The 15,905-nt window shown below is 55.0% G+C and overlaps 1 protein-coding gene across 3 annotated transcripts; it reads right to left on the bottom strand.

Moving 5' to 3' along the window:
* Nucleotides 1–3,316: 3,316 nt before the first annotated feature.
* PIGG (phosphatidylinositol glycan anchor biosynthesis class G (EMM blood group)) lies at nt 3,317–15,292 on the bottom strand. Of its 3 annotated transcripts, none has more exons than XM_076074463.1 (13): nt 14,266–15,292; nt 13,194–13,390; nt 12,460–12,669; nt 11,903–12,091; nt 11,538–11,676; nt 10,652–10,864; nt 10,040–10,257; nt 8,488–8,681; nt 7,621–8,196; nt 7,103–7,255; nt 5,883–6,246; nt 4,739–4,908; nt 3,317–4,326 (listed from the first exon to the last, which is right to left on the bottom strand). In XM_076074463.1, the coding sequence occupies exons 1-13, from the start codon at nt 14,417–14,419 to the stop codon at nt 4,128–4,130; spliced, it is 2,976 nt and encodes a 991-aa protein (XP_075930578.1). In that variant the 5' UTR covers nt 14,420–15,292; the 3' UTR covers nt 3,317–4,127. The 3 variants fall into 3 exon arrangements, with proteins under 3 accessions (XP_075930578.1, XP_032809279.2, XP_075931160.1); XM_032953388.2 differs by having other exon boundaries at nt 5,883–6,222; XM_076075045.1 differs by lacking the exon at nt 14,266–15,292 and having other exon boundaries at nt 12,460–12,694; nt 13,194–13,376.
* Nucleotides 15,293–15,905: the final 613 nt, after the last annotated feature.

The following is a 15,905-nucleotide window of genomic DNA, read 5'->3' as shown; positions in this document are numbered from 1 at the left end:
TAAATATTTTACGACGTTATCGGAATGCGAGGAGTCTTTTACTTACGAACGAGTCCGGTTCCAAGGGGGGTGAGGGGGGGGCTCTGTTCGTAAGTCGATTTGTTCGTAAGTCCAGCGTTACTCCTGTCCACTAAACACGGGGGAATGGCTTTAAAAGTTGTAGAATATCCTGCAGATGCCACTGGTTCTTTACATTTTGCAGATGTCACTGGTTCTTCACGTTCTGTAGATGCCACTGGTTCTTCACGTTCTGCAGATGTAGATGCCACTGGTTCTTCACGTTCTGCAGATGGAGATGCCACTGGTTGTTCACGTTGTGCAGATGTAGATGCCACTGGTTCTTCACGTTGTGCAGATGTAGATGCCACTGGTTCTTCACGTTCTGTAGATGCCACTGGTTCTTCACGTTCTGCAGATGTAGATGCCACTGGTTGTTCACGTTGTGCAGATGTAGATGCCACTGGTTCTTCACGTTGTGCAGATGTAGATGCCACTGGTTCTTCACGTTCTGTAGATGCCACTGGTTCTTCACGTTCTGCAGATGTAGATGCCACTGGTTGTTCACGTTGTGCAGATGTAGATGCCACTGGTTCTTCACGTTCTGCAGATGTAGATGCCACTGATTCTTCACGTTCTGTAGATATAGATGCCACTGGTTCTTCACGTTCTGTAGATGTAGATGCTACTGGTTCTTCACATTCTGTAAATGTAGATGCCACTGGTTCTTCACGTTCTACAGATGTAGATGCCACTGATTCTTCACGTTCTGTAGATGTAGCTGCCACTGGTTCTTCACGTTCTGTAGATATAGATGCCACTGGTTCTTCACGTTCTGTAGATGTAGATGCCACTGGTTCTTCACATTCTGTAAATGTAGATGCCACTGGTTCTTCACGTTCTACAGATGTAGATGCCACTGATTCTTCACGTTCTGTAGATGTAGCTGCCACTGGTTCTTCACGTTCTGTAGATATAGATGCCACTGGTTCTTCACGTTCTGTAGATGTAGATGCCACTGGTTCTTCACATTCTGTAAATGTAGATGCCACTGGTTCTTCACGTTCTACAGATGTAGATGCCACTGATTCTTCACGTTCTGTAGATGTAGATGCCACTGCTTCTTCATGTTCTGCAGATGTAGATGCCACTGGTTCTTCACGTTCTGCAGATGTACAGTGCGGGAAAAAATATTTGATCCCCTGCTGATTTTGTACGTTTGCCCACTGACAAAGAAATGATCAGTCTATAATTTTAATGGTAGGTTTATTTGAACAGTGAGAGACAGAATAACAACAAAAATGCAGAAAAACGCATTCCAAAAATGTTATAAATTGACTTGCATTTTAATGAGGGAAATAAGTATTTGACCCCTCTGTAAAACATGACTTAGTACTTGGTGGCAAAACCCTTGTTGGCAATCACAGAGGTCAGACGTTTCTTGTAGTTGGCCACCAGGTTTGCACACATCTCAGGAGGGATTTTGTCCCACTCCTCTTTGCAGATCTTCTCCAAGTCGTTAAGGTTTCGAGGCTGACGTTTGGTAACTCGAACCTTTAGCTCCCTCCACAGATTTTCTATGGGATTAAGGTCTGGAGACTGGCTAGGCCACTCCAGGACCTTAATGTGCTTCTTCTTGAGCCACTCCTTTGTTGCCTTGGCCGTGTGTTTTGGGTCATTGTCATGCTGGAATACCCATCCACGACCCATTTTCAATGCCCTGGCTGGGGGAAGGAGGTTCTCACCCAACATTTGACGGTACATGGCCCCGTCCATCGTCCCTTTCATGCGGTGAAGTTGTCCTGTCCCCTTAGCAGAAAAACACCCCCAAAGCATGTTTCCAACTCCATGTTTGATGGTGGGGATGATGTTCTTGGGGTCATAGGCAGCATTCCTCCTCCTCCAAACATGGCGAGTTGAGTTCATGCCAAAGAGCTCCATTTTGGTCTTATCTGACCACAACACTTTCACCCAGTTGTCCTCTGAATCATTCAGATGTTCATTGGCAAACTTCAGACGGGCATGTATATGTGGTGTCTTGAGCAGGGGGACCTTGCGGGCGCTGCAGGATTTCAGTCCTTCACGGCGTAGTGTGTTACCAATTGTTTTCTTGGCGACTATGGTCCCAGCTGCCTTGAGATCATTTACAAGATCCTCCCGTGTAGTTCTGGGCTGATTCCTCACCGTTCTCATGATCATTGCAACTCCACGAGGTGAGATCTTGCATGGAGCCCCAGGTCGACCGAGGGAGATTGACAGTTCTTTTGTGTTTCTTCCATTTGCGAATAATCGCACCAACTGTTGTCACCTTCTCACCAAGCTGCTTGGCAATGGTCTTGTAGTCCATTCCAGCCTTGTGTAGGTCTACAATCTTGTCCCTGACATCCTTGGAGAGCTCTTTGGTCTTGGCCATGGTGGAGAGTTTGAAATCTGATTTATTGCTTGTGGACAGGTGTCTTTTATACAGGTAACAAGCTGAGATTAGGAGCACTCCCTTTAAGAGTGTGCTCCTTATCTCAGTTCGTTACCTGTATAAAAGACACCTGGGAGCCAGAAATCTTTCTGATTGAGAGGGGGTCAAATACTTATTTCCCTCATTAAAATGCAAATCAATTTATAACATTTTTGACACGCGTTTTTCTGGATTTTGTTGTTATTCTGTCTCCCACTGTTCAAATAAACCTACCATTAAAATTATAGACTGATCATTTCTTTGTCAGTGGGCGAATGTACAAAATCAGCAGGGGATCAAATACTTTTTTCCCTCACTGTCGATGCCACCACCGCCATCTATTGCGTGGCGGTTGAACTTACGACTCTCGCCCCGAACAGGCAACTGGACATACGGACCAGGTTTGTTCGTGAGCCGAGTGCTCGTATTTATTTACATTGGAACGATTCTTCACCTTTTAGGCCAGTGTTTTTCATTGCAAGGCCCGCGGGCCCCAACATGCGTCCCCCAACAACACACACATCATTATCGTGCTGCTGTCAAACCTACAATGGTTTAAAATGTGTGGCGGCCCTCATCACACTGATGATGTCTTATCGGCGAAAGTGGCCCCCCTCGGAAAATTAGTGAACAACACCGCCGTAGGCCACCATCTCATCTAGCCATGATGTGTCCTGCCAAAGCTCGCTCACTTTTCTTGAACAGTCAATACAATACGCAATGTCGCCTTCACATAGCCATCACTCTACGTTACAAAATATTAATGTTTACGTTACACAAGCCATCAGCCGCACAGCCTCGTGGTAGTGACCAATGGGGTATGAAGGGGCAGTTGTGTTGGGAACAAATCAGCAATGCTGCAAGGAATGTGGTTTTCAGAAGCATTTATTCATCATTAAGAACCAGGATCCATCCACTGCTGGATGGAGGCCTCCCTAAGTCACCACCGCCACCTCTCACGGCCCTGTGATGTCACAATCGACCCAGCACCTCGGATGCGTTCCATTCCTTGGAAGGGAATGTAACTGGCAAGGAAATATGACCCCACACACCTCCAATTAGCACGGTTGGCTACGTACGGTGCTAACGAAGTTCGACAGACACACATATGTAACTTGCTGACCCCCACCCATTCTGTAAAAAAAAGAAGAGCTTCATAGCTCATCGGATTCCTCCAGTCGAAGTAAAGATTCTGATTCCGATTCTGACATTTAACGACCCACAGCCCAAAATCTCCCGGCTCTGACAAAGACGAGGTTGGGCTTGGATCAATTGGTGGCCCTGAGCCGCGGTGGAGGAGATTCCACATTCCCCATGATGGGGGTCGGTCTATCCACAGGATGACCATCGTGGACTCCCCACAAAGTGGGAAACATTCTTCACCCCATAGGAGTGACTCGTTGAATCGATCCTCGGCTGAGATTAGAGCTTGCCACTTTCTCGAGTGCACTGACACACCTCCTGGATATTGATTCACGCATAGCGGTAAAAAATATATTTCAGCCATTCATTCATAAATAATTTTTAAAACATTTAAAACGCACGCACAGGCTGGCGTTAGGTAAACAGTGACAAAAATGTATGTCTCCCCTCACTCCCCATGTCCTCCCCCCCTCTTTCCTCTCACTCTCCCCATCTCTCTCTCTCTCTCCGTGGGCCCCCTTCTCACAGGCGCTTCTCACGCCAGGCAGCGCAGGGCGACGAGCACGAGCGCCGCAAACGCGGTCTGCGCTGCCTCGTACAGCAGCTTTGGGGAGAAGACGCTCCAGATGAAGAGGTGGTAACGCTGGGCCGCCGCCAGCGCCAGGTACGCCACGAGGGGCAGGGCCCGCGCCAGCGCAAGGGCCGCGCAGGCCTCGTCCACGGCGCCCGGCAGCCTGGGCCGGGCAGGGGGTGGTGGTGGTGGTGGTGGTGGGTGAGAATGGAGGGGGGTCAAAAGGTCAGCACCTCCGCACGGGGGAGAACGAGAGAACGGGGCAGCAGCAGCAGATGGGACAAGGCGTATGTATGCGTGTACGTTGAACTCTTCTTTTGCACAGTACACAGCCAACCCTTGCGAATTGGAGGTGCGAGATGAGGCTGGAGCAGAATAAATCGGTCGAAGGGAGGGGGGAGGGGGCGGCGCTCCCAGATGCATATTTCGGCAGCCAACATTTATGACTGCAATGTACTGATGAGTCCAAATGAGGACGAAACCATTAGAGCGGGTGTGGACCCGGCTACAGAGAGGAGAGCGAGCGAGCGAGCGAGCGAGCGAGGGGTTGAGAGCGCGCCTGCGCGCGTGGGCACCTGCGGGGGGCGGTGACACGCTGGAGGGTGGCGGCCACGGCGGCCGCCCAGGTGATGGGCCCCGTGAACGTGCAGGCCGCCGTGAGCAGCACGGCCAGCGGGCCCGAGTGCGAGCGCTGGCCCACGTAGCCGGCTGCAACGTCCACGCTCGCCAGCCCATTGGAGTTTCCCTAATGGCCAGACAACAACGAAGGAACCCCCCCACCCCGTGTGGCCTTTGACAGACTGTTGGGGCAAGTGCTGTGAGTGAACGCCGATGAAGGGGGCGGGCGGCCTTAACCACGCCCGGTCACATTTGTCACCCAAGTGCTGACGTTTAAGGTCCGCAACAGGTATGCATTTAAGGCCAAGTCAACCTCGAGGAGGCCCAGGATAGGTTCATATATTCTCCGTCGTTAACCGTCGTCGACTCGGGTTAACGACTGCACTACCGCTCCACACACACACGTAAACACAAAGATCCCCCGTGTAGCCTTAAAAGACTGTAGGGGCAAGTGCTGTGAGCAAGCACCTATGAAGGCCAGAACGGTACACGAGGGGGTGGGTGGCCAGCACCACGCCCGACCGCCTTAGTCTCCCCAGTGGCAATGTTTTTATCCACCGCACCAGGTACTAATTTGAGGCTGAGTCGACCTAGGGGAGGCCCAGGACCGGTTCCGATAATCGTCACTGGTGTTGGCCGTGAGCGAGAATCGAACCCGGGTCGCCAGGTTCATAGCGCAGCGTAGCGCTAACCGCTACACTACCGCTCCCCACACATAAACACACACACGTCAACACCACACACGTGAACACACACACGTGAACACACACACACACGTGAACACACACACACACGTGAACACACACACACACACACGTGAACACACACACGTGAACACACACACACGCGTCGACGCCACACACGTGAACACACACACGTCAACACACACACGTGAACACACACACGTCAACACACACACGTCAACGCCACACATGTGAACACACACACACGTGAACACATACACACACGTGAACACCACACACACAAACACACACACGTCAACACACACACACACACGTCAACACACACACACGTGAACACCACACACGCTCACGCACGCGGGCTTGGGGGGGTCGGGGGGCGGGGTAGGCAGGGCGTCACCTGCTGGTAGAATGCCGCTTGTCCCAGGCAGTGGTACGTGAGCGCGACGTGCGCGGCGCTGGCGCGTCCCGGCTCCCGGCTCAGGAGCCACTCAAGGCCGGCCTGCATGAGCAGCCACAGCGCCAGCACAGGCAGGTTGTGCGGGCGCATCAGCGCAGCCAGGATCAGAGTCAGCGCAGCGATGGCGTGCGCCAGGAACGACGGCGCGGGAACCCCACTGCTGCTGCCGTCCCCATCTCCGCTTCCCAAAATGCACCACCGGTGCCGCAGCTGCTCGACAGCGCCCGACAGGAGGACGCCGGCGGCGCAAGCGGCAATCGCGCGCGCTTCTGTGACTCCGCTGACAGGAGTGGGGGCAGGCACACTTTGTAAGTGTTACAATGAAGCGAACTGCCAGCTTACTCGTTGTGTATGCACATTTGTGAGTGCGTAAGCGTGTATATGACTGTGTGCGTGTGTGTGTGCATCGCTCACTGTGTGAGTGTAGGAGTAAGTGTGTGTATTGGTGTGTGTGTGCGCGCGCGCGTCTCACTCGCTGTGTCTTAGTGTGTGTGTGTGCATGCGTGTGTGCGCGTCTCACTCGCTGTGTCTTAGTGTGTGTGTGTACATGCGTGTGTGCGCGTCTCACTCGCTGTGTGTCTTAGTGTGTGTGTGTGTGCGCACGTCTCGCTCGCTGTGTGTATTAGCATGTGTGCGAGTGCGTGAGTGTGCGAGTGCGTGAGTGTGTGCGTGCGTGAGTGTGCGAGTGCGTGAGTGTGCGTGAGTGTGTGCGTGAGTGTGTGCGTGCGAGCGTCTCGCTCGCTGTGTGCATTAGCATGTGTGCGAGTGCGAGAGTGTGCGAGTGCGTGAGTGTGTGCGTGCGTGAGTGTGCGAGTGCGTGAGTGTGCGTGAGTGTGTGCGTGAGTGTGTGCGTGCGAGCGTCTCGCTCGCTGTGTGTATTAGCATGTGTGCGAGTGCGTGAGTGTGCGAGTGCGTGAGTGTGTGCGTCTCGCTCGCTGTGTGTATTAGCATGTGTGCGAGTGCGTGAGTGTGCGAGTACGTGAGTGTGCGAGTGAGTGAGTGCGTGAGTGTGTGAGTGCGTGAGTGCGCGTGAGTGCGTGAGTGTGCGTGAGTGCGCGAGTGCGCGAGTGTGTGCGTGTGTGCGTGAGTGTGCGTGAGTGCGTGAGTGTGCGTGCGTGAGTGTGTGCGTGAGTGTGCGTGAGTGCGTGCGAGCGTCTCACTCGCTGAGCGTGACGTGTACGTGGGCGAGCGCCGCGAGTCCCAGCAGGACGAGGAGGCGGCAAACGTTCCCCGGGCAGCGAGAGCACAAACACGCGCACAGGCACACGCACGCCACGCCGGCCAGCACACGCAGCAGCACCTCCTGCTCGGGCCTACGCACAACAAAGACAAAGATCTCCCGTGTAGCCTTAACAGACTGTTGGGGGAAGTGCTGCTGTCGTCGCCAGCGCTGCGCCCGGCAACCTTTCTCTCCCGAGTGTTGTTTTCTTGCACACCGCAGCAGGTAGTCGTTTAAAGGTTGAGCCAACCTAGGGGAGGCCCAGTACCGCTTCATATAATCGCCACTAGAATTCGCCGATGTCCATCAACTCCACTTACTCAATCATCGTCTTCATCATCAACCATCATTCCCATCATTATCATCCGTCACCTCCTTAGCCAGGCCCTGACGCTCATCATCGTCATCTTTCACCTCCTCCGCCAAGCCCTGACGCTCTTCATCGTCATGATCTCTCACCTCCTCAGCCAGTCGCCAATGTCCGTCAGCTCGACCCACTGGACACCCGTCTGGTTCCACGAGCGCAGGAGGCGGAAGGCGACCGCCACCCCGCACAGCGCCGCCACCCCGCTCCACCCCGCCCCGCCACCACCACCGCCGCCACCACCGCTGTCATCGAAGCCACGACCTTCGCCGCCGCCATCGCCCTCGTCGCCGTCGTCCGTGGGCAGCGGGGCCTGGCGTGCGACCATCACAGCCAGCAGGGAGGTGCCCAGGTAGTACCAGGTGAGGTGCTCCTCCTCCACGAAGCTGCTCGAGGCGAGGCTCGCCGTGTGCGCCGCGATGCCGCCGAGCCAAGCCCAGCCCGGTGGCGCCAGCGACCGCGAGCCGCGGCGGCCGAGACAGCGGCGACCGACGGTGGTGGCGGCAGCGGCAGTTACGGAGGAGGTGTAGGATGATGATGATGATGCGGAGCACCGTCTGGTCCAAGCGATGGCGGATGCCGCAGCTACGAGAGCAGCTGGCGCGGCGAGGAGGGCGGCGACGGCGGGGAGCGGCCAGCTGCACAGAAGCCCCCGCTCTCCGCCACTCGCCCTGCCGCACGTGTGTGGACGCACCCACACACACGCGTGTACACACACGCGTGTACACACACGTGTACACACACGCGCATACACACACACGATAGACATGGAGATCCCACTAACCATACAGCCTGCTGGGGGAACCATAATTAACGAACAGGCGCGCACGTGCACGAGTACACACAAGGAAATACATGCGAACGTTGCTTCTGCTGCTGCTGCATTTCTCCGCTGACACTACACGGGGGGAGGATCTGTTTGCATGCCACTGTTTGCGTCTGCGTATGTGCGTGTCTCTCACCCCTCTCTCCCGTGCGTGCGCGTGAGCGAGCACGCGCTCTGATTGGCCGTGACGGCGAACGCCAGCACTGCCGCGAAGCCGACCCAGAACACCGGGGCGGAGACTCGCACCTCCCCGAGCACTTCGCCCCCCCAACCACCGCCACCGCCATCCTGGCCGCACGCCCACGCCGAAACCACCAGGAGCACCAGCGCCTGCACCGCCGCACAGCACCGCACCAACCTGGATTTACCTGACCATGTGAGAGCACGCCATCGTGGTGGCGATTGTGGTGGCTGTAGCGGTCGGTTTCAGGCTGCGGTGGTTGTGATGGCGGTGGGTTGATGTTGATGATTAACCGATGTATCGGCCACGGCAGTTGTGGTGGTGGTGATGGTGGTTCTTTCGGTGCTTGTGATGCTCGTTGTAGTCGCAATGGTAGTTGCGATGGTTGCTTGCGTCGGCCGTTTCGATCGTGATGGTCGCGACAATCCATGTGCCCCCCCCCCCCCCTGCATCTCGGCTGTTTCGGTGGTTTGGTAGCGGTGGTGGCGAATTCCACTAATGGCCGGTCTGATCGTGACAGCTGCCAATTGCTGTTCCGGTTGTTTCGGCGGTGGCAGAGGTGGCGATAGTGGCGTGGCAGCGTTGGCGGTAGCTCTGGGTGGCAGCCACGGTGGCGTTTGAGACCTTTGCTTTGATCGGGGCGCCGCAGTGGCGAATTGTTATCTCCCTCGCCTGGTATGCAGGAAGTCGTGGGTTCGGTCCCGACGCTGACGCCTGTATATTTGGAGTTTGCGTGTCTCTCTCTCTCTCTCATCATCACGGTGGCTAGGAGATGTTAACTACCTCGCCTGGTATGCAGGAAGTCGTGGGTTCGGTCCCGACGCTGACGCCTGTATATTTGGAGTTTGCGTGTCTCTCTCTCTCTCTCATCATCACGGTGGCTAGGAGATGTTAACTACCTCGCCTGGTATGCAGGAAGTCGTGGGTTCGGTCCCGACCCTGACGCCTGCTGTATATTTGGAGTTTGCGTGTCTCTCCCTCTCTCATCATCATCACGGTGGCTAGGAGATGTTAACTACCTCGCCTGGTATACAGGAAGTCGTGGGTTCGGTCCCGACGCTGACGGCTGCTGTATATTTGGAGTTTGCGTGTCTCTCTCTCTCATCATCATCACGGTGGCTAGGAGATGTTACCTACCTCGCCTGGCATACAGGAAGTCGTGGGTTCGGTCCCGACCCTGACGCCTGTATATTTGGAGTTTGCGTGTTCTCCCCGTGGTCGCGTGGATTCATCTCCGGGTTCTCCCGTTTTTCCCCTCTACATTTAGAGTTAACATCACGCTTTTGGAGCATTTGGCTGCTCTAAATTCCCACGTGATCAGCCACTTGCTTCGCCGAGCTATCGTTTGACAGCCAGGTCGCTTCTGAAAAAACACCGAGCTGCATAGCTCAGTGGGGCCTTGTCTGGCAGATTAAAAATAGTTTAACTAGTTTCCAAGACGAGCCGGCAGTCAGGGTTATGGCATCGTTGGGGGGGGGGGAGGCTCCATCATCGCCGGGTTCCGCACCAGGAGGACGGTGGCGCCGCCGGCCGCCATGGCACGCGTGTCGTACCGCGCCAGGTCGCGCGTCACCGCCCGGCTGAGGCCGCGCAGGGCATCCACGTAGCGCCCGCGTGCCAGCGCCGCCAACGCCGCCGGCGCGTCCCCAGAGCCGTTAGCCGGCGCCTGCCGGAGCCACGACTCGTGCCACCGCTCCGCGTTCTCCCGGTGCAGGTAGCCGGGCTCTGAGGACATCATCAGCATCGTAATGAGCGGCGTTATCGCCCTCATCGTTGTTGTAGTCATCGTCATCATTGTCTCAATTGTCATTAGTGTCATCAAAGTTGGAAATATCGTCACAAACTATGTCAACGTTATCAATGGCAACGCTGATGATGACGATGTCAATAATGATGACAACAATGGTGGCGGTAATGATGATGATAAAATTGATGAGGACAAAGACAACGATGGTGATATTAATGATGATAGCGATGATGACAATAGCCAATAACAATGACGATGATATTGACAATGATGAGGGTGGTGATGACAATAAAGACGATGCTAATGGTAATCATCACCATGTTGACGATGACGACATTAACCGACGATGACGATGGCGGCGTCTGGCTGTACCGGTTGCGTATGACGCTGTGCCCGCCCTCAGTAGCGCGGCCAGCTGATGGGCATTGGCCTGCAGGGCACGCAGCTGCTCTCTGATTGGCCGATGCTCCAGGGCGGCCGTGATCACGTGACCCATGCTGTTGAGCGGCACAGGGCGACCCATTCCCAGCGACAGGGTGGCGGCCAGATCCACCTGCAGCACCTCCGCGGGGACGGTTTCGGGATCTACCAAGAGCAATGGCAAGATTAATAAAATCGGACCCAGCAAGTCAAGAGGCTTGGGCCGTTGAAGAAGTGCGGGTGTGTTTCTAACTGCATGTCTATAAAAACTGTAGAACTTTAAATTTTACCAGGTAAGGCCCACTGAGCTTAATAGATCTTTTTCATAAGCGACCTGGCCAGAAACGATAGGTCAACGAAGTGGCTTATCGCGTGGAATTTTATATCAGCCAAACACTCTAAACGCGTGGTGACGTTCATTATAAATGTGGAGGGAAAAACCGGAGGGCCCGGAAAAAAATCCAGGCCACCACGGGGAGAGGGAACACGCAACATCCAAATATACTGGCGTCAGGATCGGGATCGAACCCACGACTTCCTGTATACCGGGCGAGGTAGTTAACATCTTGCCACTGCGTGCGAGTCGCCATGTCAACTATGTGGGCCATCAGCGGCGCGGCTCGGGTGTTGCGGTGGAAAAAGACTCTGGCTGCCTACCCTGCGCCGGGTTGGCTCGGCACGGCTTGATGACAGAGAGGTGTTGGTAGTTTTCGGGGTAAATGAGGTGGCACGCCAGGCTTGGCCCCTCTGCTGCTGTGCCTTCATGATGATGACTACGCTGATGACGATGATGATGGCGGTATCGATGACTATGACGACCTCGCCGTGCGCCGCTCACCGGCGAGGGGGAACGCGGAGCTGAAGAGAAGGAGCGGGGAGAGCAGCTCCTCCTCGGATGAGCCGCCGTGGCTGCCGGCGTTGGACATGCCATGATCGCCGCACAGTACCAGCAGCGCCGGCAGGGACGGCGACTCGTCCTGCGCGGAGGAAGACACCGGGTTGACTCGGCCTTAAACGAGTACCTGGCGCGGTGTTCAAAAACATCGGCGGCAGGGCATGGTGCTGGTCACACCAACTAACCACGTGCGCCGTTCCGACCTTCATAGGTGCCGCTCGCTAACGGCACTTGCTCCCGACAGCCCGTTAAGGCTACACGGGGGACCTTTGTCTTTGTGTGCGTGGGTACGCGCGCACGCCCATCACCTCTCGCAGCAGGGCGGTGTGCACCGCGCGCACCACCGCGTCCATCTCACGCAGCTTGTGCGGGACGAGCGCGCTAGCGGGGCCGTGCGTGTGCCCGATGTGGTCCAGGCCAAGGTAGTGCAGCACCAGCAGCTGCCAGTCCCGGCTCGCCAGCGCCGCCGGCACGTGCCGCGTCACGTTGGTGTCCACCTATTGGGGGGGGGGGGGGGTGGCGGCGGGGTGGGTGCGAGTCGACCACGTTACGTATCCGCTTTCGGGTGGAGTCGACCACGTTCGGGTCCACCCGCATGCGAGCCAAGCAGGCAAGCACCTATGGCGGGGGACGAGGCTATTCATAGGACAACCGCTGTTGACTTCCCCAGAAGGTATTACTCATTTTATTGACGCTGAAGTGATGGCGGGCTGGGTCAATTCCCCCCATCCTCCAACCGCACCGCCCACCCCTCAACCAGGCGTTGAACTCGCAAACTTCCGATTACGAGCCGCTCGCTCAACCTCTGAGCCGCCTGGCCCCGAACCCCCCACTGATGGCCCCTCGACGACCTCTGACCTCTCACCTCCGTGTGGTCGGTGACGAAGAAAGATGTGGTGCCCTCGGCTTGGTGGAACGTCCCCGGGAAGAGACGGAGCCACGTGTCGTCGCCGTAGAAACGGAGGCGGCGCCCCGCGGCGAGCGCCTGCCACAGGAAGGTGTCGTCTCCCGCGGCGACCGCCTCCAGGTTCATCAATAGGTCCAGGAAGCCCGGGATGGAGCCTGACGTCAGGGCCTGGGGAGGCGGACAGTAACGGGGACTGGAGATCAGAGGTGGCGGTCGATAAAGGGAAGATGATGAGATGGGGCGAGAAATGCATTAGTCTATGAACCTACGGCCCACAACTTAACTTCACAAGGCCCGTGGGCTGGATACGGCCTTTCACTACATTTCATACGACCAGATATTTCATTTCACATGGCCAAACAACTTTATTTCATATGGCCCTTGGATTCATTACCATATGCCCATGTGTAGCCTTTGGCGCCTTGCGCTTCCAACCCGGCAACCAGGTTCGATACCCATTCTGTGCCCGTTCTAGGCCTCCCCGAGGTCGACTCAGCCTCAAATGAGTGCCTGGTGTGTAAACATCACCACTGGGGAGACAAAGGCGGCCGGGCGTGGCGTGTTGGCGACCCACCCCCTCGTGTACCGTGCCGGCCTCCATAGGCGCCACTCACAAACAGCGCTTTCCCCAACAGTCTGTTAAGGCTACACGGGGGGGGGGATCTTGTTTTTGTGTGTGTGTGGGCTGGCACCTTGATGCGTGGCATGGTGACGGTGGGCGGGTGCGCACGTGCCGTGTAGCGCAGCGCGTGCCCGCCATGCGCCTGCGCGTGCGTGTAGGGCATGTTGGTGGCGCCGTGCGCTCCGAATACGAAGTCGGCGCGCAGAGCGTCAACCAGAACCAGCACCACGCGCCCAAACGCCGGCTCCAGGGCCTGGGGAGGCGAACCTGCGCCCGGCACACACAACGTGTGGTGACAGGCGAGATGATAAGTGGCACAGATGACACGCGTAGTACAATGACACACGTGGCACAGGTGGAGGCAAGTTACACTTGTGGAAAGTGTCACAGACGACACACCATGTGGGTTGAACTTCTTTCACACCGTACGTAGCCAACCGTGCTAATCGGAGGTGCGGAGGTAAAGACAAACGAAACATAAATAAATTAGATTTCAATCGAAATGACTTAAAAGTGCATCGCTCCAGTGGCTTCGTAATACCGTGTCGGAACGCAGAGCGTTCCAGACGGCCGCAGAAGCGCATCTGAAAGCGCCGCGCGATGTGGTTGACCACCGTCTTTGTTCGATGGCTTGGCAGCCAAAAGCCGCCGCTGCTGCGAGGCTGACTGCAGTTCGCGTGGCGATGGTTTATAGCTCTTTGACGATATCAGCACCGAGGTGCTATTGTGGTTCATTTGTGGCAGGGGTGGGCAACGTCCAGCCCGCGTGGCGTATAAGGCCCGCGAAATAATTTGGTCTCTGGCCCTCTCAAGGCAACCGCAGGCGGGACTCGAAATTCAATAAATCTAGGAGCAAAACCTGGAAAAGCAGTTTGCGAGTAGCAGCAACATCGTCAACACCGGCTAACATCATCATCACCACGCGCCTCGCCAAAGAAAAACAGTTCCAGCCATCGCATTAGGGGGCGAGTTAATTAAATGTTTGACCAAATATAACAAGGCTAATGTTTAAGTTGATCATTTTGTATGGCCCGCGAATGACGTTATAAATATCCAAATGGCCCTTGGCAGAAAACAAAAAGGTTCCCCACCCCTGATATTTGTGGCAAGCGGTGGGCGAAGCGGCTAACCTCCACCGTTACCTGCAACGCTGGATGCGCCCGGCTCGGGGGGTAGCCGGGCGGGGTCCGCGTGGCCGGGCAGCGAACGCCGCACGGGGAAAAAACCGGCGAGGAAGAGCGCCAGCCCCACCAGCTGCGCCACGGCGCACAGCACGGACAGCGAGGCCAACCGCATGGTTACGGCTCTCCCCTAGGTCGACTCAGCCCGAAGGGAAACAGCTCCCGTTTGCTGGTGGGGGTATGTGTTGTTGTGGCTCGTGCTTAGTGACAGTAGTGGTGGTTGACAATGGGTATGGTGGGGATGATGATGATTTCCTGACTACACGTATTCATTCATTGCATCTGACAGCTGCTACGTGGGTGGGCACTTCGTCTACCTAATTCGAAGCCCAGCCCTATTCTAACCTTGACCTGTATTCCTACTCCAACCTGACCCTATACCTAGCTCAACTATAACCCTAGCTCTAGTCGAACCCTAACCTTCAACTCCAGTCCAAAATACGATCCCCAGCCTGGCTCTACGTTATCTTTACCCTAACTGCAGCTCGAACCGTAACCACGACTCCTAAACCAAATCTGTCCCTAACGTGACCCTCTCGCCGCCGTCAGAAGACCCCAAATAACTCTGCCCCCTCGCTCAGCCTCGTCCAGCGACGACAACAACAAGACAACACCACAACTCTTATTATAAACGCCGAACACGCACCACCTCCGCCGGCGTACGGGACCCCAATTTGGCCGAGGGGAGGGGCCCCTCCTGCCGGCCGGGTTTCTAGGAAAGCACCGACGCCTACGGGGCTTCGGCTCGGGCCTAGTCGGCGAATTCCTTTTGTAAAGCGACTGCCGCGGGGAGTTTTATTTTTTTTAACGATTTACAAAGGGAGCAGTTCAGCGAGTTACTTCGCCGAGCGTGCGATCAATGAGGTGTGAGACGACAGAGAGAGAGAGATGCGAGAGAGACGTGAACACACACACGCACGAGTCTGAACACATGCCATGGGGAAGTTAGCGCGGGAATTAACGCGGGGTGGGTCACGTGAGAGCGGTCACGTGAGGGTGGGTCACGTGAGAGCGGTCAGGTTCTCGACGGGTGGAGGGGGGTGAGGTGATTTACGTGAGGTGATTTATAAAACGTGTAAAATGTTATCATACTACTAGTTTATAAAGTCTGTCTTCGCCAGGTAAAAGTTTTCAATAGGTATAATAAATTAGGCTGATGTGATTTTTTTTCTCTCTCAAAATGTTATCTACGATCTACATTTTCGACCGCTGGGCGAGAGGTTTTACGTGAGGTGATTTATAAAATGTGTAAAATTATATCATAATACTAGTTTACAAAGCCTGTCTTCGCCAGGTAAAAGTTTTCAATAGGTATAATAAATTAGGCTGATGTGATGTTTTTCTCTCGAAAAGATATCTACAATCAGATCACTAACAACTACTCAAAATTTTGTTTTATTTTTCCGCAAAATAAAAATGTGTTGACGACTCGATTTAACTTTTATTTAAAGACGTGCCCATCGGAAACCGCTCAATTTAAAGATTCCGTTATTTTTGTATTAAAAAGAACAAAATTAATGAACTTAATACTCTATGAGGGGAAGCGCTCCTATTTTTTGTTCATCGTTTTCGAATAATTCAGATTTGAACATAATAAAAAT

The sequence above is a fragment of the Petromyzon marinus genome, chromosome 1, assembly GCF_048934315.1.
Source record: "Petromyzon marinus isolate PM22_M1 ecotype Great Lakes invasive population chromosome 1, UKy_Petmar_22M1.pri1.0, whole genome shotgun sequence".
In the NCBI taxonomy this organism is placed as follows: domain Eukaryota; kingdom Metazoa; phylum Chordata; class Hyperoartia; order Petromyzontiformes; family Petromyzontidae; genus Petromyzon; species Petromyzon marinus.
Note: the sequence above shows the minus strand (reverse complement) of the source record. Positions and strands in the feature narration are given on the sequence as shown.

Excerpts from the sequence above, each read along its gene's own strand:
- PIGG (XM_076074463.1), bottom strand. The coding sequence starts at position 14,419 with ATGCGGTTGGCCTCGCTGTCCGTGCTGTGCGCCGTGGCGCAGCTGGTG. Across the intron at positions 6,247-7,102 it reads GTACACGTCACGCTCAGCGA|TGTGCCTGCCCCCACTCCTG; the intron begins GTGAGACGCTCG and ends ACACTTACAAAG. Across the intron at positions 4,909-5,882 it reads AAGCGGCATTCTACCAGCAG|GGAAACTCCAATGGGCTGGC; the intron begins GTGACGCCCTGC and ends TCTGGCCATTAG.